Genomic DNA, 20649 nt, shown 5'->3' with positions numbered 1-20649 from the left:
CTCTTGGACTGGTTTGAACACTAGCATAATTTCAACAAAATGTGATGCCCACCACTTCATTAATGCAAATAGTCTTCTTCATCTGAATATCATGATGGTTTGTGTGACTTTTTAATGATTATGTTGCAAAATTCAGAACATCTGCTAAGATGTGCATTTTAAGTTTGACAAAGTAATGCTCATCCATTCCATAATAAGACAAGTCCAGTTACACACATGGCACATTTTATTTTACATATTTATCTTAGCCCTACAAATCATACATTATAACATGTTTCTCAGATGTACAGTGTAGTGTTGCATAATCTGTTGCCATTTATAACAACTAGCTAAGTTGCTGAAATAGAGAGAGAGAGAGAGAGATCTTTGCCTCGGGGAACAAATGACTTCCTGTTATAATTGCCCTAATGAAGAAGAGAGGATAGCTGTGGAATTCATAATAGGTGTGCACAAGTATAAGTGTTCTCAAAATTAGGTGCAAAGGAGAGAATGAACAGTAGGAGAGGAAATGGAGCACAGAAAGATGGGAGATTGATGCATGGTGAGCTAGCCATGGGAAGAGTGTCCCATTCTGTTGTTTTCTCTCACATCTTGCCAGGGTTTTGAGCCCTGACAAATTGTTATATCTGTGTTATAATCCCTGTACTTAAATCCTTGTTTTCACTGAGATGAATGGCTGTTTGTCTGAGAACAGAACTCCATAGGAAGTCAAGAGCTACGTTTAAACAGCAGCTGAACATGATTGTCATGTTTTAGAGTGCTAAATATGGTTCTGTTCACATGTCGTTCTGTTAAAACCAAAAGTGACAACCGCATTCTATAACCAAAGTGTCTTTCCACCAGAACAGCTTTCATCAGTTTTGTGGTCTTGAGTGCAAGCAAAGTGATGTACTCTACACCCAGTGAAAAAATAAATAAATTATAACCACTGTCAGTTAATTAAGATTTGCCAGATGAACCTGCTCCTCGATTGAACTCATTTATTAAATAACGTTGTGTTGTTGTGATAACACTTTTTTATTGAAGTTGCCATCTTTGACATTTACTGTACTTTAGTCACTGTCAATATTGTTAGAGGTGTTATCCAAGTTATTGCAAGAATAATGGGGCTTGACTCTGCTTATTCATTCATCCAGACAGTATTGAAACCTTTCTAGTAATCTGTTTGAAAAGGACAATTCGAGAGTCACACCTGTTAGTAAATGCAGTTGTAATCCCATAAACTGATGTGTGAACATGGCAAAGATGTTTGCTCTAACATAGAAATCACATGACACTAGTGCATTGTACTGCAGTTATCTGCACAGAGAGAAGCCCTGTGTGAGAACACACTTGTATTAATGTAGTGGGTTGAAAAGTCTCTAAAGTGATATTCTTCCACCTACACACATACACACCTTCATTAGAACAGCAATCCTCCTCCATTCTGTTTAGCAATGCCTAAGCAAATGTATCAGTGTGGGTGGGTGTTTTTCTGGATTACCCATCAGGATGAAGAGAAAGAGAGTGAAAGAGAGCGTGAGCAGGATAGAGAAAAAACCCAGGAAGAGGTCCAAGGTTTCTTTGTACATTTATGAACATTGGTACACATATAAGTGGTCGAAAATAGCTCACGAAGCAAGGAGCATGTGACTCATTTTGTGTGTGGTGAAAGCTCCTCACACCTCCGAACTGCATCAGATGAACAACCTGATGCTGCATGCATCTCTATATCATTTTACATAGCTTACAGTAACAATTGTACATTTATATCTGGTTACTACATTACATCTGTTTGGGTATGTACATACTCAGCTGTAGTTTGGGGACACATTTGTCCCCAGAAATAAGCTTAATCTGACAAAACCTTAGTTTGGGATGTCCTCATTCATAAAAATGATCCATAAATACATTTAAAATGTTTTTTTATTATTCTAAAGATGCATAAACTTTTCTTTCTGGGTTAAGAATAGAGTTTGTCTATAGTAGGGGTGTAACCGTTGTGGCGGTTGAATTGTGGCATGATACACAGACGTTAAAATTTGTAAAATATGCATCGTGGAGATTGGACACGCTTTTGTTTGTTTGTTATAAATTTTTTAATTTACAAGCATCTGAATCAAATATGTGCAAAGCCCTACGCCTACGTAATGTGACAGTGGGCGTACACATAGAAATCACTTCAATGCACACAAGGAGCTCTAAAATGTGATTACTAGCTGAATCTGCGAGAACTGAAAGTGTATCCATGTAAGAGAATGTAATACAGTGAGCAGTAGAGAGAAGCGCCTTCTTAGGCGGACAGGATCTGGGAACGTATATTACAGAAAACTTCCTATCTTGATTTAGGATTCTTATCTTATTGTGGCAGTGGGGGCGCGGTCAAGTGCCCATCCGGAGAGAGAGAAGAGGTATGGGCACTTACACCTGAGCTAAATTATGATAAACACCTGTCTTTAATTACAGTGAGCGCAGGGAGAGCGGCATAAAAAGAGCCACACCGCCAGCAGAGCGCCCCTGAAAAGCCAATAAAAGCTCACGTAACTGAGTTTAAGTAATCTGTATTCCTGTGTCCTCCTTGACGTCCCTCTAAACCTATCTTAAAAAATTGTATCTTATCTTTAGTTAGGAAATCCTAAACCTCTCCATCGAGTTCAGTAATCAACTCTCATGTATGTTATCGTGTTGTCTCGTGTGTATTCGTTTTCATTGTTGATGGGTTTTCAAGCGGGGTGATGACCAAACTGAATCGCACAACCTTAAAGCCCAGGGCCCCATGGGCAGTCAAGGGCCCCTGGGGACTGGCCCCATTGGCCCAGTCGGTAATCCATCCCTGCTGTTACCAAGCAACCAACGATGCACAAACAGCTGGTGTGAATTAAACGTTAGCTGAAAATTGAGAAACAAAATTGACGTGCTTTTATTTTCATGGCTGCAGAAATAAAAATGTTTGATAACTGCTAGGCCTGATGTGATTAATAAATAACGTTTGCACACGGTTATTGATCTAATCGCGGTTATTTGCCCACGATTATTGCCCATTCTAATTCCAATCACATTTTGATGCCCAAAAAAGGGAATTTTAAGCAAATATATTGTATAAATGCCATGAACGCCACATTTGTGTGTCATTCAGTTGAACTCCAAGTCCAAGGGTCACTGAGCCACTGCGGATGTCAATCAGCTCCTGTCCGGAAGAGCGTGTGGAAAGCCTTAAGCGCTCTGATGCACATGCTGTCAGCAGAGGCTCGTGGCAAACTCCCGGAAAAATATAAACGAACAAGAATACACCTTATTCCTACACCCTGTGATGTTTTGCGTGAAATGTGGGAGGTAAACGCAGTGTTAGTTGCATCATACGTTCATAAGTTTTTTCTCTGCGGTGTTGATCATTAATTCCTTCTTCGATGTGTGAGCACAGCCAAAGGGAGCTTTCTCATTACAATATACATGTGGCAGGGAGGAGGGCGGGGCCGAGTTGTGATGCTGCACACCACTAATCAGGCTAATCAAGCCCTCGAGAGGGATAAAAGTGACCGGAGGCGGCAGTTCCAGAGAGAGAGAGAGGCTTTGTCTCATTTGAAAGGCTGCATGCTAGGTAGGATGCATCCTTTGAAGGCTGCAGTATACAGAGTGTCCTATTTTAAACAAGCCTTGTTTAAAAAAAGCTTACCTTCGTATGACAAACAGAACGTAACATGGTTGCTATGAAGGCACGCCACTCTTTAACTAGCGCGAGTGCTTTGAGAGAGAAGGGAACAAAGTCCATCTGGAAGGGGATGCATGAGGTACATTTTAGGAGAGTTATAATGATGTAAAGAGAAAAGAAAATTGATTTTGGGGTGATCAATGCTTACGTAATATACTCTGTGCATCGGAGAGCTATCGCAGAAACAAGTTAGTCACACATACTTTTCCATGTGTATTTTCATCTTACATACATTGTAGCTTACTTTGGAAAAAAGTTATTATGATGATGATAATATTAACAGCTTTGTTTTGTTTCTATACATAGATGTGGATTCATTCATGGTATATTACAGTAATACAATAAATCTTCATTCTATTTGTCATGTTTAGTATGTTCATAATTATTAAAAATAATAACAAACTGCCAACAGGAAAAACCACACCTGAACAAGTGTATTTTATTAATTTATTTATTTATTCATTTAATATAATTATTTATTTAATATCATGAAACTCTCCCATCCAAACTGTGCTGCGTTTTGAGAAAAGATCACGGGCGCATAGTGTCCTCATCTGACCACAAACAGTACTGATGTTATCAATAACAGTAATTAATAAGATGAATGCATTACCTACAGGTGATAACCCATTTACATCTTTTTATAATTTCCTGTGTACAGTTTTCTGAATTCAAAATGTCACCTCAGAAATATTGAGAAGAAAAGCACTGGTGCATTAAGATGAATTAGTGGGGTAAAAAAGCAGCAATTCATTACAAATAATTATAAATTTAGCTCACTATATTTAACTTTTTTTTATCAAGAAATGTATTTATGTGTGTATATATATATATATATATATATATATATATATATATATATATATATATATATATATATATATATATATATATATAGGGCTGTCGATTTAACGCGTTAATTCAGTGAGATACATTTTCTAAAAAGTAACGCGTTAAATTAATTAATGAAATTAATCGCAATGCCCCCGAACCATAATAAGGAAGATTCCTGAGAAATGCAAGCTTGTAGTACCACCTTGTGGCAGGGCGGAGGGCGGGGCCGGGTCGTGATCATACCACCCGGTCCCTTATCAGTCTAATTAAGCCTCCGAGAGGGTTAAAGGCAGATGACAGACGGTGGTGCGAAGAGAGAGAGAGATAGTTTACGGACATGTCCGTCATGAGTGTGTTTGTCTTTTGTTTGAGTTTGAAATTAAATAATTATTTATATTGACAAGCCGGATCTCGCCTCCTCCTTGCCCATCTAAATGGGGTTACCCTTTCACACCTGTTTACTCCAGAGGGCAGTAAGTGAAACTTCATCTGTGTGATAATGCGCAGTTTATACAGTGAAGAAAACAACCATTCAGCACCAGCACAACAAAAACTTGTGTTACGTTCTTGCGTTCAAAATACTTGGAGCGCAAATATGAACTAAGAGATCTCAAGATGTGTTCTAAGTATTAAACTATATTTAACTTGACACAGTGACCTAAAACATTTATGTTTATGACGCACCCTGAGATGCTACACAAGCATGTCTGACGCAAGTGTACATTGACGTGTCCTTAAACAAGCCCTCATAATGAATCTCGAACTGATTGACAAATTCACTTGTGAAATGGATTGCTGTGAACTGTGTGCCAATGATTGGCTTATGTTCAATAATATGGTTATTTTAAAACCGCTTTTTGTATTGTCTTATCAATGATTAACTCTTTTGCCACAAGAATGTAATGCATTTTAATTATCTGAATATTTATATATATATATATATATATATATATATATACCACAGTTAGTTCCGGTCCTCGAATCTGATTGGACAAGAGACGTTCCATGTGCACTGATGGTGTGACAGCATCAGCACTCAGACACTTCACTGTGTGTGTATCACTCCGCTTGTGTTCAGGCTGTTCTAAACTAAAGTGTAAGTGTAGTGCATATGTGTTAGGAGTTACTGTCTTTATTTTTGAAATTACATATGTTAGCCAGCAGGTGGTGGCAAAAGATCATTTTTGTGTGTAATATGAGCCAGTTAGTGACGTAAAGTGAATCCGTTAGTCATTGTTTACAGCGCTCTGTGAGTTTCCACATTGGATACATACTGTTTAAAATGGTGGAGGACATCGCTATTTCTATAGTAAATTACATTTGCTCACCGACTACCCCGAAATAGAGAGGAATACCCCGCTTGGACGTCTATATTCCACTGAGAAAACTGACCTTAAGAAAGCTGTAAGCATCTCTGATTGGGTGTGGCAACAGGTGATTGTACACGCTCCATCTCTCTCTCTCTCTCTCTCTCTATCTCTCTCTCTCTCTCTCTTTCTCACACACACATAGACAAACACACACATCCAAGCCGTGATACTATTTCTGAAGTGAACATTTTTAATTACTAATGGAGGCTTGGACGCATCATTTGTTTTGAACCAGCAACGGCAGATTCTGATCGTTCGTGTAATAAAATGTTATACTATATTATGTGTCATGTAAATCATGTCACATACACAGAGTGAGACTGCATTTTTTATCATCTGAAACCATGTACAATGTCTTTCCAATCAAATTTTTTTATATAATTTATTAAATGTCCCTTTTTATCTGATAAACTGTGAAAGATGCGGGAACAATACATGTTGTAATTTATGGACTTAACGTGCTACTTAACAATGCTAGATAATGGGGGCCTTGGTAGCTCAGCGAGTATTGATGCTGACTACTGGAGTAGTGGGGAAACATCCTCGTGGTCGTGATTAGTGGTTCTTGCTCTCAATGGAGCGTGTGGTCATTTGTGCGTGGATCGCGGTGAGTAGCATGAGCCTCTACATGCTGGGAGTCTCTGCGGTGTCATGCACATGAGCCACGTGATAAGATGCGTGGATTGACTTTCTCAGAAGCGGAATCAGCTGAGACTTGTTTCCGCCACACGGATTGAGGTGAGTAACCGTGCCACTACGAGGACCTACTAAGTAATGGGAACTGGGTATTACAAAATGGGAGAAAAAGGGATAAAAAAAAAAACACTGCTAGATAATGTTGCTTTTGGGAAACGTTCTAATAACGTTCAATTTAGAGCTTCTGTAAACCCAGCCGAAGCATTACCCATGCCAAGCGGTACTGCGCGAATGTCTATCTGGTTCTTTCTCCTGAATAAATTCAGTTCATACACAACCGCTGCAGTGTTCGGATCCCAATAATAACTTTGTGCTGATGTGCCAAACATGACAAAGGATTTCTTTGTTGCAAATACCTAAACTAAAATATGATTTAACTAAATCATCCACATCCATTTCTTGCATTGATGAAGCTGCTGGTTATCCTTGTGATTTATGATGCATTGTGATAATGGCACGCTGTTTCTGGTCATTTTGACTTTATCCTCTAAATATTCCGACTTTAATCTCATAGTGTTATGAATTTATTCTCGTAATTTTTTACTTATTCTCAAAATATTATGACTTTATTCTCAAAATCTTAGATTATTTTTCCCCTCATGGCACCATTCTGCCATCGTACATATACCTATTTTATTATTTGATTTATATATTTCAAGTTAAATGTGTAAAAATTACATCTTAAGGTGTACAGTTTGAAGCACACATGCAGAAAAAAACACACATTAAGAAATTTGACAATTTATATGGCAATTAATCGTGAAAGCCCTTAAAGAGACAATTAATCATCATAGCCATTAAAAAAGACAATTAATCGCCATAACCGCAATTGTTTGTTTGACAATTAATCATCAGGCAAATTTCATAATTGGGATGGCTCTATAAACTGCATTATCATATTTTGTGGGAGTCTGTAATTATTTTGAGTGTTTTGACATCAAAGCGCATCATCTAGGTCTTCCGAAAATGTTTCCACCATCAAACATTTATTTTCTGCATTTTATGTCACTAGTAATTGTTGCACTATTCTGTAACAGTGCAAGAGCTATGTTTAATAGTATTTTAATGTGACTAACCATTGGCTTTCAAACAAGGTTTCAGCTATGACCACAGTGGGGTTGTACTAAAGTTAGGATACTTAAAGATTTTTGGCAAATTAGATTGCTTCTCTGAGTGATATGCTCTGACTGCACGTTTGTGTGTGTGTGTGTGTGTGTCTCCTGCCACGTTGATGCAGTGCTGTTTTCAGTGAATGAGTGTTGATGATATCACTGGGGTGATTCATCATGCTGCGGAGAGTGGGCCCCGGGGACTGAAGGGCATGAAGGCAACACACAGGGGACCAACAGAGTCAAATATCTACAGACATGGCTGTCTGATTCTGCTGTATTACACTGCCCAAAGCACAAGAACATCTCAAAACATTCATTCAAGTCAAAGCACAAGTATTTAAGAACAGTGAAAACAGGTTAATCTCCCCCCAAAGTGTAAAACTGTGGCTCTGGGGTGCATTCAAAACAGCACTCTGTTTTTTTAAGCCTCCTACCAGCCCGACACAGCAACATTGGCTCAACTAATAATGTGAGTTTGGGGTGGGACTATCTGTTTGTTGACCAATAACAAATTAGAAATTGTTTGGTAAACCTGTTTGAAAGTAGTTTATTTTATTTATTTATTATTTTTGAAATTTCGGTTTTGTGACATACTGTAGCTTAAGTGTATCCAATCAATAAAAATGTAAATGATAAATTATAACAGGCTTTTAAATGCATATTTTCTCCAGTAAGGTTAAATGTCATCACCACACTGAAATGTGCTGACCCAGTAAGTGCTTTTAAATAGCAACTATGCAGGTAATCTCAGCAATAGTAACTGTTACTAGGTGATGATGTCATCCTCTTTGCAGCCCAGCATGTACTGGAGTTAGGTCATGCAGTTTTGCTCTTTTAAGTGTCTCTGGCTTTTGTCTAACTGAATAATTTATGAATTTATATCATTGACAGAGAGCAGTCTACATTGTTCCCCAAAAGACCAAACATGTCCAGAGAGGTTCAGAGGTTCACAAACAAGTGTTTGTGGAATATCAAATATTGGACAATAAATATCCAATATCAACCCATAACGATAATTTTTTTAAATCACCAATATCGGCCGATAACTGATAAGGTGCCCATATGTATTGTGCATCCTTTGCATGGACAGTGGTGTAGATGTCAATACTAATGAGAAGTATAGCTGAGAAAGGAAGTAATTACCCTCTGTAGGGGTGAAGTGGACCGCATAGAGGGAAGGACATGCACCTCAACCAAAGTGCTGAAAATGCTGTTAAAGATGAAAGAACTTGCCTTCCAATGCTGATTAGCTCAGATCTTTTGATTTACATAAACAACTTCACCATTCTGTCTCCCTTCCTCTCTTTCTCTGTCTTGCAGGTTGAGAAGGCGCAATGGAGTCTCTCTTTGGGGGACAGTTGGGCTTGCTGGGGGGTAATGAGGGGCTAAAAGAAGATGGCTGCGGGGTGGGCTGGTCAAGCTCCCCCTTATCAGAGGACATGTACTCCACCTCCCACTACACCCTCATCAGTGCCTACCAGGACATTAAGACCCGACTGGCCGGCCTTGAGAGAGAGAATGCAGACATCAAAAGAAAACTCAAGATTTACGAAATAAAGGTACAAAACACCCGAAAGATCTTTTAGCCTCAGATAACCAATATCAGCGGAAGTCTTAGATCTTAGATCCTTAGTTTTGCATTAATGATAGCATGCACTCAAGCTGGCAAGAACAAGTTTGTGCAAAACCCGTTGATCCATGTTGTTCCAGAATGATTTGTGAAGAGCATCTTGTGTGGTTCAATAGAAGCAATTAAAATCTGTCCTTTTGTACAAAGGAGTTAGCATGGTTAATGTCTCAAATTATATATAGATTATATATCACAGATGATTATATCCTCACTGCTTTAGGTTAATGTAGATAGTCTTTCTCTAAAATAAACTATAGTATTTATGAAAAAAACCAATAGCCTAATCATGTTTCGAAACCTTTAACTACAACTTTCACAGTTGTAAAAATAAAGTCACGTTAATAGATTTAATATGTATCTATAGCAGTTACCAGTAAAACATTTTAGTAAGATTGTTGTATTTAAAAAAATTAATAATGTAATTTTTTCTCCTCTTTCCCTCATCAGTAATGTCTATATGTCGGGACGGTATAGTCATTTGATAGTTGACTTCCTCCTTATAGCGCTTTAAAGTAGAACATCCAGAATTGAAATGGGTCACGTAGGTTTTGTGGTTTCTGCCATGATACACAGTGTATATAGCCTGAATGACACTGGCAAGTTCCGCTCTGTACTATCCCAGAGCTCTTGCTCTACAGTTGAAAATTACAGTTTACGACTTCTATTTTGTGCATAACATGAGTAATTTTCCAGCAATTTTTGACTATAATTAATTGACTATATCAGAATTCCAGTGGGTTAGAAGTTTGCATACATTATGCAAGTTAGCTGCTCCTTTAAGCAGCTTGGAAAATTCCAGAACATTATGTCAAGCCTTTAGACAACTAGCCAATTAGCTTCTGATAGGAGTTGTACTGAATTGGATGTATTTTAAGGCCTACCTTTAAACTCAGTGCCTCTTTGCTTGACATCATGGGAAAATCAAAAGAAATCAGCCGAGACTTCAAATAAATATATATAATTTTGGACCTCCACAAATCTGGTTCATCCTTGGGAGCATTTTCCAAATCACTGAAGGTATCTGTACATCTGTACATCTGTACGCAAGTATAAACACCATGGGACCATGCAGCCATCATACCGCTCAGGAAGGAGACACATTCTGTCTCTTAGAGATGAATGTAGTTTGGTGCAAAAAAATCCCAGAACAACAGCAAATGACCTTGTAAAGATGCTGGAGGAAACAGGTAGACAAGTATCTATATCCACAGTAAAACAAGACCTATATTGACATAACCTGAAAGGCTGCTCAGCAAGGAAGAATCCACTGCTCTAAAACCGCCATAAAAAAGTCAAACTACAGTTTGCCAGTGCAAATGGGGACAAAGATATTTTTGGGGAAATATCTTTTGGTCTGATGAAACAAAAATGTAATTGTTTGGCCATAATGACCATCGTTATGTTTGGAGGAAAAAGGATGAGGCTTGCAAGCCGAAGAACACCATCCCAACTGTGAAGCTTGGGGGTGGCAGCATCATGTTTTGGGGGTACTTTGCTGCAGGAAGGACTGATGCACTTCACAAAATAGATGAGGAAGGAAAATGATGTGGATACATTGAAGCAACATCTCAAGATGTCAGCCAGGAAGTTAAAGCTTGGTGGCAAATAGGTCTTCCAAATGGACAACTTGGCATCAAGCATACCTCTAAAGTTATGGCAAAATGGCTTAAGGACAACAAAGTTAATGTATTTGAGTGGTCATCATAAAGCCCTGACCTCAATCCGATAGAAAATCTTTGGGCAGAACTGAAAAGCATGTGCGAGCAAGGAGGCCTACAAACCTGACTCCGTTACACCAGTTCTGTCAGGAGGAATGGGCCAAAATTCCAGCAACTCATTATTATAAGCTTGTGGAAGGCTACCCAAAATGTTTGACCAAGTTAAACAATTTAAATGCAATGCTACCAAATACTAACAAAGTGTATGTAAACTTCTAACCCACTGGGAATGTGATGAAAGAAATAAAAGCTGAAATAAATAATTCTCTCTACTATTATTCTGATATTTCACATTCTTAAAATAAAGAAGTGATCCTAACTGACCTAAGACAGAAAATGTTTTCTAGGATTAAATGTCAGGAATGTTGAAAAACTGAGTTTAAATGTATTTGTATAAGGTGTATGTAAACTTCTGCCTTCAACTTTATCTGTGGAGCACGCTGGCTTATGTGCTGCGGTCGTGTGTGAAACCACGCTTCATTCGCACTGATGCATGTGTAGCAAAGACGCTGAATATGGCATGGATACAATTAGCAGCGGCCCGAGTCGCCCGACATTTCCAAGATTTTCAATGCAGAAAAAAACTCTGCCAAAGTTGCTAGTAAAGGCCTTTGCACACCAAATGCACCAATCACAAAGATCGCCACGATTAACATTTCAAAACAATGGATTCCAGTGAAGCCATTCACACAGAGCGAACATTTGAAAAAATAAGAAAGTTTTTTTTTTTCAGCCTGCAATGAAATGCCCTGACCAATAAATCACGTGACAGGAGCCACTGCAGTAACCAAAAAATGGTGGCGCTAAAGGTAGCACAGAAAGCTTTTTTTACCAACATTAAATACGGAAGGAACTCGAAGAAGAAATCTTGAACCAACAGTGAGGATGTGTATTTCATTTGCATCAAATGCCACAAAAACAAAACAAACATAATAAATAAATCTTATATCGGTTCTCTTAACATGTAAATGATATTGATGCATTCTTTGCCTTTGCTTTTAATCTTATGTGAGTTTTATTTATCTCAAATATAATATACTGTATTCTGCAGCACCTTGGCCTTTTGTATCACTTTTTAAATAAACAACTTTTACGGATCTTACATATTTTATTCACCAAATATAAATAATATTAATACTATTGCTGTGACTGTCGGTGTGCCTTTGTATACCAAATACATGGTGGTTTATCCACATAATTATGTAATCGTTATTGCTGTGCTACCGTTAAGTCATTAACAGCTGTGCTGCCGTTAGCAGTAGTAAAGTATTAAAAGAGTTACCTGTCACTGCTGATTTTTACCTGCATTTGACGGGTTGGTTGGTGTTAATGTCAAGCCCTGCATACAGTATAGGAAATTTCTTGGTATGATTCATCTGTTTATCTTCATCAGAATAAACAAACTGAATTGAACACCAGTATTTTATTAAATTTCTTTACATAATTTAAGGAGAGAAAACTAAGAAACTGACCTTTGCATGCCTTGTGAAAAGATGCCTTGAGAGATTCAACTTGGTTGAGACAAATAGACTAGTGTCAATATTGAAAAATGAAAGTGTTATATTTCCATGTATTTTCAGTTAATTCTTCTAGCCTGTGGGAGGATGGAGGTTGCAGGGGGCCCATCAAGTGTTTTTGCCCCAGGCCCATATGATACTAGTTATGTCAATGATGCTGGTAGAGTCCAAACATTATAACTGTTATAGAGTTGCTTTACTGTGAGTGGTTCCATATGATGCTAATGGTGATCTATGAGTATTCAGTAGTTGAATAATGTATACCGTTGGCAGAATTTATGCTTAAGCATGTAAGATTGAGTTGATTAATGACTGCAGTGTGACAGCCCTCAGAAAGAGCTGTGCCTGGGCCTTCTTACATAAAAGAGGTTTATTTATAACCTGGCTGGCACATGAGCTGAGCTGTATAAATACAAGTGCATCCTCTAGGTAAGTAGGAAGTCAGGCAGGGGACATGTAGACTCTTGCATAAACACCAACTCCTTAAACACAATACAAGATACTGTTTAGAATACGCAGTTGTTACGAAAGTAGATCATGCCTTCATAAATCTTTAAATATAAACACTGAAAATTTTTGAGGATCATTCATATACAGTAGGAGTTTTACTTAAAGGAGCATTCAGTAATTTGCGGCGATTTTACGCATTAACAAATAAATTGTGTTTTTGTGAAGAGTGATCTGAATGGTGCACTCTCACATGAGAAGAAAACTGTACACATAATAGTTTTCTTTAAAAAAGTGTTTTTATTATACATGGTGCGGGTCACCACTTGGCATGGTACGCTGTGATCTAATCGTCAAAGAAGAGAATCTCCGCGCTCATTGGCTGCAGCCTATGTAGATAGGCATCTACCTCCACCTCTTAATTCGTTTATTAACTTGGCCCAGCGATTGTTGTGGATTTTGAGTAAACCATGATGTTGGTTTGCTTGGAAACAAAATGAGTTCTTCATATAAAGTATTCATGGACAAATTTGATCATAAAAAAATTCTAATTTTTCCTTTACTTGACATTGATGCTATTTATTGATCCAGTCACCTGAGTCGAAAATGCTTTGTGACTGATCACTACATATTAGAATTTCATACAGGGATTTTTTTAAAAAACGTTTATTTGCTGTAACATTGTAACAGCCCTCCAAAATCATAAAAATTTAGTTTTTGTGCAAGATGCAAATTACATTCATCTGATGCATATATACATAGACTAACAATTAAAAAAATAGCACAGGCAGCACTCGATTCATTGCATTAAAGGAATAGTTTATCCAAAAATCATAATTTACTCAACCCAATAAAATTGTTTTATGCTAAAAACACCATAAGTTCTTGCATGAACATATATTACGCTTTGAGCAAGTTTGTCTCTATAGCGTTCGTGAACATGCAACATCAAAATTTGTTTCATGGTCATTTTGTATGCCTTCAGGAGACTTGGACTGCTTGATAAGCTTTAAAATATAAACTTTGTAAGCTTTAAACTATATAAGCTTTAAAGTGAGGCACTATCTATTTTAATTCCATTAAAACTATAATTATTAAAACATCTCCATTTGTTTTCCACATAAGAAATAAAGTCATACGGGTTTGGAGCGGCATCAAGGTGAGTACATTATTACTAAATTTACATTTTTGGGGGGACTATGTCTTTCTGTTTATTAGAAAGTATTTATTTTCCTTTCTAATACACAACAGGAGTTCATTATTTATGCTGTGCTGTATCCTACTCAACAGAGTGTGCAGCTGGTTCATTTGTTGTGATCTTTGGGTATGACTAGGCAGGTTGGGCAGCTGTCGGGCCTCTGGGGAGAGCTGCAGGTAGACGATGCTCCAGATTGGGCATCTTTAAAGCTCTTTGGTTTATCCCTGCCCAGACATATGCACATACAGTATATGCACCACTGGCGCCTATCCTCTGAAGAGCAGCTGTTTTTGCAGAAGGCGAGAGAGAATGCCTCCAGGGTTCTGCATTCAGTATGGCTCACTGCCTAGTAATGGGCTAAATGTGGGGAACAAATTCACGCTGCATTCATTTCAAAGCTCCAACTGCTACGTAGGAGTAAAAAATGTATAAGATGCAGCATGTCAATGCACATACATTAGCATCTGCTGATGCCAGTAGTATGGTAGAAGATGATGTAGGAACTGAACCTGTAGTCTACAAGAGACAACCTTTTTAAATGGAATGTACTACTACACCACCGATTATAGCCATGAACGATGAATGTTTTACTACTTGATAGTTGGTTGCAGGGGAGGAACATTCTCATTCTAGAGAGCATTTGATTGGACAACAATATGTGCAGTGCAATATGAGTTATCAATACTCTGTGCTATAAATACATTTTGTCACCTTTTAGGATTACACTAGCATATCTAGCTAGTACTAGCAGACTTCAAAGCTAATTGACTAGATGTTAATTACAAAAAAAAAAAAAAAAGAAGAAAAAAAAAAAACTGTGTTTGTGTGTTTGTGTTCAGTTCCCCATGATAAATGAGTTTGGCGAGGACAGAAACTCCTACTGCTCCTTTGAGCCCAAAGACACTGCCCTGCTGCAGTCAGAGAATGGCAGCCTGCAACAGAGAGTCAACATTCTTACCCTTGAGGTAAGAAACTCAAGCACACACTCATGTTTACAAAAGCACACACTCTCCTCTGTCTCGCCTTAATTCCAGGGTTTTGCACCAGTCCAAACTGATATTAATTTCCATTCCTGAATTTGAATTGTTTTTACATTGAAGTAGCAAAAAGGAAGCAGAATTGTATTTCGTATTGGATTTAAGAAAGTGAAATGGAATGGAATGAAATTCAGGTCATTCATATATCTGCAGTAAGTGTTTAGTAATACATTAAAATGTTTTATTAGGACATTACCCATAAATATGTTATTATACAGTACATACATGTGGAGTATTTACTAATACTGTATATTAAAGGACTACTTCTGGTTCATTCAATACAAGTTAAGCTTAATTGACATTATTTGTGGAATAATGTTGATTACCACAAAATTAATTTAGACTTGTTCCTCAATTTCTTTTAAAAAAGCACAAATCGAGGTTACAGTGAGGCACTTACAAGTGAATGGGGCCAATATTTGGAGGGTTTAAAGGCAGAAATGTTAAGCTTATGATAATCATTGACATTAAAAGCACTTACATTAATTGTTCTCTTAAAACACATGTATTATTTGAGCTGTAAAGTTGTTTAAAAGTAATTTTTACAGTCATTTTAGAGTTTTAGGGTATTTGACATTACACCGTCATGGAAATAAAGTTGTAAAATTGGCAATAACTTTACACAGAAAAGTTTAGTAAACAATTGTATCACACTAAAATCACGTTTACACGCATATTGTTTATGTCTTACGGCGATGCTTTTGAATAAGTATTTTAAAGTATAAAAATTGGTCCCCATTCATCTTCCATTGTAAGTGCTTCACTGTAACCCAGATTTCTGCTTTTTTTAAAGAAAAGAAAGGGCATGTCAAAATACATTTTTGTGGTAATCAGTACAATGCCACAAATGCTGTTGATTGGGCTTAACTTGTACTGAACACAGAATATATCTATATTGTGTGTATATATATAAAAATCTATTGCTTGTTATTTTCACACGCAAATGAGCTTGTGATTCGCCGCAAATATTTGCAGCTCTTCACCAATAGTGGTGAACCTCCATCAAACCTTTGGGAACAATGGACAATTTGTGTCAAGTTTGCAGAAAATTTGCCATGAACTCTCACTATTTTTTGCATTATTAGCATTTCAATATATAAATTGGGCATGTGAAAATTCTTCAATTCTTAACTTTGCTCAACCCTGGTAAAAACACACACACTCACTTATAGATATCAACATATATCTATATGTTGTGATTTACATTACATTTTATAACTGGATTACACAAACAGTAACAGAATGGAAATATTAGATTAGGTAAAAAGATTAGTAGGGTAATAATGTTGGCACTAGACTACTTCGGATGCCCAGTCATTCATAACAGGAACACCTTACATAATGTAGATCACGAAGCGTTCAGTTCTGTGTGCCTAAACCCCGCTCTTATCCGTCTCTCCTGACTGGCTGTGATGTGGAGTGTAAATGGGCTGATCATTCTGTCTCTCTGAATCTCTTGGCTTATCGCCCAGCGAAGCATCTCATTAATTAATGATGCTTGCTATGTGTTTCCATAGCCACCCAGCAGCTTTCCCTTCATTTCATGATGAACCCGATTTCTCTTTGTCATCTGTTCTTCTCTCTCCCACACCTCCCTCGCTTTCGCTGACGTTTGGTACTTTGTGTGTGCATTCCTTACTCTTCCCTGCCCTACTTGTTTTCCTGAGCAACTGCGTCCTTCCTCCTTGATTTTTGTCTTGTTCTGTTTCATTACTTACATTAATTCCTTCCAGACATTTTTTCCTCCTTTTTAACAGCCAGAGCTTTGCAGTCATGATCTGTTGCTGAGATCTGATGCAGTGCAATTGGAAGTAAATACCATGTTCTGTTACATTTATTTAAAAAAATAAGCTATATTATCCATAAAGCCAAAGCATCCATTCAAAGATGTGTGTTATGGAATAATTGGAGTAGATGCATATATCTGGTCTAAAATTAAAGTGAAGGCAACAACATGAGAGTGAGAGTGTTTGTTTCATTTTAATGGGTTTAATCAGGCAGAACAACATTTGGGTTTATTAAAGCAAAACGCCATGAGAGACTGTGCATTACAATTATTTTAACATGGGTAAGGGGTGTTTTTAGGCATGACACTTTAACAGTGGTGAAATCACTGTAAAGGCCTATCAAATGCGAGACAAACTCAGGTAGCATATTGCTCTAAAAAAATGGCAGTAACAGCAATATGATAAAAGGCATCAACGTGTACACTTAATTACAGTTTCTCTAATAAATTCTGCTTCTTTTGTAGCCAATTTCAATTTCAGATTAAAAAACCTGTGTGAGATCCTGTAGCATTGGCGCAATTCAATTCTCAGTCTCTTAGAATCACGTTATTATACCTACATTTGTGCAGTATGATTATTACTTGTTCTACGCATCACAACACTTTCCATGTGAAGTTAACACTAGAATTGCAACAACAATGAGCAAAACTGCAGATTATCAGTTCATAAACACAAACTTTTTGTTCCTCGCTGTTTCTCACAATGCTATCACATGACATCTAAACTCTTTTACTGTAGTGCATGATTTGTCATGCAGTATATTTTAACGTCTGCATCACATAATCAACTACATTTGCAAGCTTGTTCAAGTGCAACCAAATTGCATGTTAGCTCAACTGATAGAGTGTTGCACTTTTGGTACAAAGCAAATAGTTTTATAGAAGCTTCACAAATTGATGTGGTCCTGTCACCAATTGCATTTATCTTGACCATTTGCTTTTTATGACAATATCAGTTAGGATTAATGTTTATGGTTGGGAGTTAGCTTTTGTTCATTTAAAACTCAATACAGCTTTAACCTTAAAAACCTCATCTGTTAAATTGTTTAAAATGTAATGCTCTTTTAGCGCCACTCAGGTGTCACTGCAACTCTAAACTGCCACAATAAGTTTAAGGAATAACACACAATCATTTTTCAAAAATATCACCACATTTGTGTAATTCTAACAAGATCTGGCTCAATTCTGGTTACAATGGCCTATCTAGGAGCACCTAGGAATAGCCATTGTTAGGTCAACAATGACTGTTGATTCCCTGTCATTTACTTCACTGTCAAATATTTATTTATAGATTTGTATCAGGCTAGCATTCTGCAAACCTGTTACCATAATTAAACTTTCTAAATGACATAAATCCAAAAAGATAAATAAACAACTCTGCGAATTACAGGAATGGCCATAGCGAGAATGCTATAAAAGGATGGGAAAACATCATAAAAATTTCCATTAGTGCCACTATTTTTACTGCTGTTCCAAATTTTAATACATGATCATTATGTGTGGTTGGGTCTCAACCCATCGGATTGGTGGAACACCAATGTGTGGCGAGACAGCAATGTATTTACAATGTCTGTTTGTGTGTGTGCATATATGTGTGTTCTCCAGCTTCAGAAGAGCAAAGAACGTGAGGAACAGCTGGAAGATGTAATTCAGGCTTATGAGAAGATCCACATGGAGAAGACCAGCCTTCAGCGAGACCTGGACAAGATGGTGAGGCTTTTTCCAACACAGCCTCCCAAAACATTAATTCCATGCTTCAGACCCACCTATTTCATCTGTGCTAAGTTTGGCTACAGGCAGAAGGGCAGTTGTGATAATTAGCCTCCCCATGTGCTACAGCCTTTAATCCAACCAGGTGTCCACTTGATTAATCTTGTACTATGCATACAGCCTAACTGGCTGCAAAGCTGTGTTAATTTCATTTGGCTCTAGTGTTACCCAGCCAGACCCTTATATTAGTGGACGATGCTTGATATTAGGGTTGTTCCGATATCAAATTTGGCTTCGGTAGGAGACCAGCCCTGGTAACTCGGTATCGATACTTAGGCAACAAATTAAAAAAACTCAGATTTGATATACACTGATCAGCCACAACATTGATACCACCTGCCTAATGTGTAGGTCCCCCTCGTGCCGCCAAAACAGCATCAACCCGCATCTCAGAATAGCATTATAGGATGCTATTCTTCTCACCACAGTTGTACAGAGTGGTTATCTGTGTTACCATAGACTTTGTCAGTTCGAACCAGTCTGTTGTGTGTGAAAATCCCAGGTGATCAGCAGTTACAGAAATACATAACCAGCCCATCTGGCTCCAACAATCATGCCACAGTCCAAATAACTGAGATCAAATTCTGATGATTGATCTATACATTAACTGAAGCTCCTGACATCTGCATGATTTTATGCACTGCACTGCTGCCACACGATTGGCTGATTAGATAATTGCATGGATGATAGTTGGTGCCAGATGGGCTGGTTTGATTATTTCTGTAACTGCTGATCTCCTGGGATTTTCACACACAACAGTCTCTAGAATTTACTCAGATTGGTGCCAAAAACATCCAGTGAGCAGCAGTTCTGTGGATGGAAATGCCTTGTTGATGAGAGAGGACAATCGAGAATGGCCAGAATGGTTCGAGCTGACAAAGCCTACGGTAACTAATAACCGGAATGTCCAATTGTGGTGAGAAGAATAGCATCTCAGAATGCTATTCTGAGATGCAGGTTGGCACTGATTTGGTGACACGAGGGGGACCTACACAATATTAGGCAGGTGGTTTTAATGTTGTGGCAGACTGGTGTGTGGGTTATTTCAGCTTTTATTTCTTTCTTCACATTCCCAGTGGGTTAGAAGTTTACATACACTTTGTTAGTATTTGGTAGCATTGCCTTTAAATTGTTTAACTTGTGTCTAACATTTTGGGTAGCCTTCCACAAGCTTCTCACAATAAGCTGCTGGAAGTTTGGCCTCCAAACTGGTGTAACTGAGTTAGGTTTGTTGGACTCCTTGCTCACAAACGCTTTTTCAGTTTTGCCCACAAATGTTCTATCGGATTGAGGTCATGGATTTGTGATGGCCACTCCAATACCTTGGCTTTGTTGTCCTTAAGCCATTTTGCCACAATTATGGAGGTATGCTTGGGGTCATTGGGAAGACTCCTTTGCGACCAAGCTTTAACTTCCTGGCTGATGTCTTGAGATTTTGCTTCAATATATTCACATAATTTACCTCCTCATGATGCTATCTATTTTGTGAAGTGCATCAGTCCCTCCTGCAGCAAAGCACCCCAACAACATGACGCTGCCACCCCCATGCTTCATGGTTGGGATGTTCTTCGACTTGCAAGCCTCACCCTTTTTCCTCCAAACATAATGATGGACAAACAGTAAAATTTTTGCTTCATTAGACTAGACTAGAGGACATCTTCCTGAGAGGTATGATGGCTGCGTGGTCTTATGGTGTAAATACTTGTGTACTATTGTTTGTACAGATGAATGTGTTACCTTCAGGCATTTTGAAATTGCTCCAAAGAATGAACCAGACTTGTGGAGGTCCACAATTTTTTTCTGAGGTCTTGGCTGATTTTCCCAAGATGCCAAGCAAAGAGGCACT

The 20649-nt window shown here is 37.9% G+C and overlaps 1 protein-coding gene across 2 annotated transcripts in view; it reads left to right on the top strand.

The window, feature by feature from the left end:
- LOC127633675 (TANK-binding kinase 1-binding protein 1-like) overlaps positions 1-20649 on the top strand; it is a 56873-nt gene that overhangs the window by 15618 nt on the left and 20606 nt on the right. Inside the window, exons 2-4 of one of the 2 annotated variants that reach the window (XM_052112920.1) lie at positions 9021-9259; positions 15050-15175; positions 18645-18743. In XM_052112920.1, the coding sequence (XP_051968880.1) occupies positions 9035-9259; positions 15050-15175; positions 18645-18743 (450 nt within the window). In that variant the 5' untranslated portion in view covers positions 9021-9034. Of the gene's footprint in view, positions 1-9020; positions 9260-15049; positions 15176-18638; positions 18744-20649 lie in introns of both variants that reach the window. The other variant, XM_052112919.1, reaches the window with a different exon arrangement.

Source organism: Xyrauchen texanus, chromosome 40 (assembly GCF_025860055.1).
Source record: "Xyrauchen texanus isolate HMW12.3.18 chromosome 40, RBS_HiC_50CHRs, whole genome shotgun sequence".
NCBI lineage: Eukaryota > Metazoa > Chordata > Actinopteri > Cypriniformes > Catostomidae > Xyrauchen > Xyrauchen texanus.
Note: the sequence above shows the minus strand (reverse complement) of the source record. Positions and strands in the feature narration are given on the sequence as shown.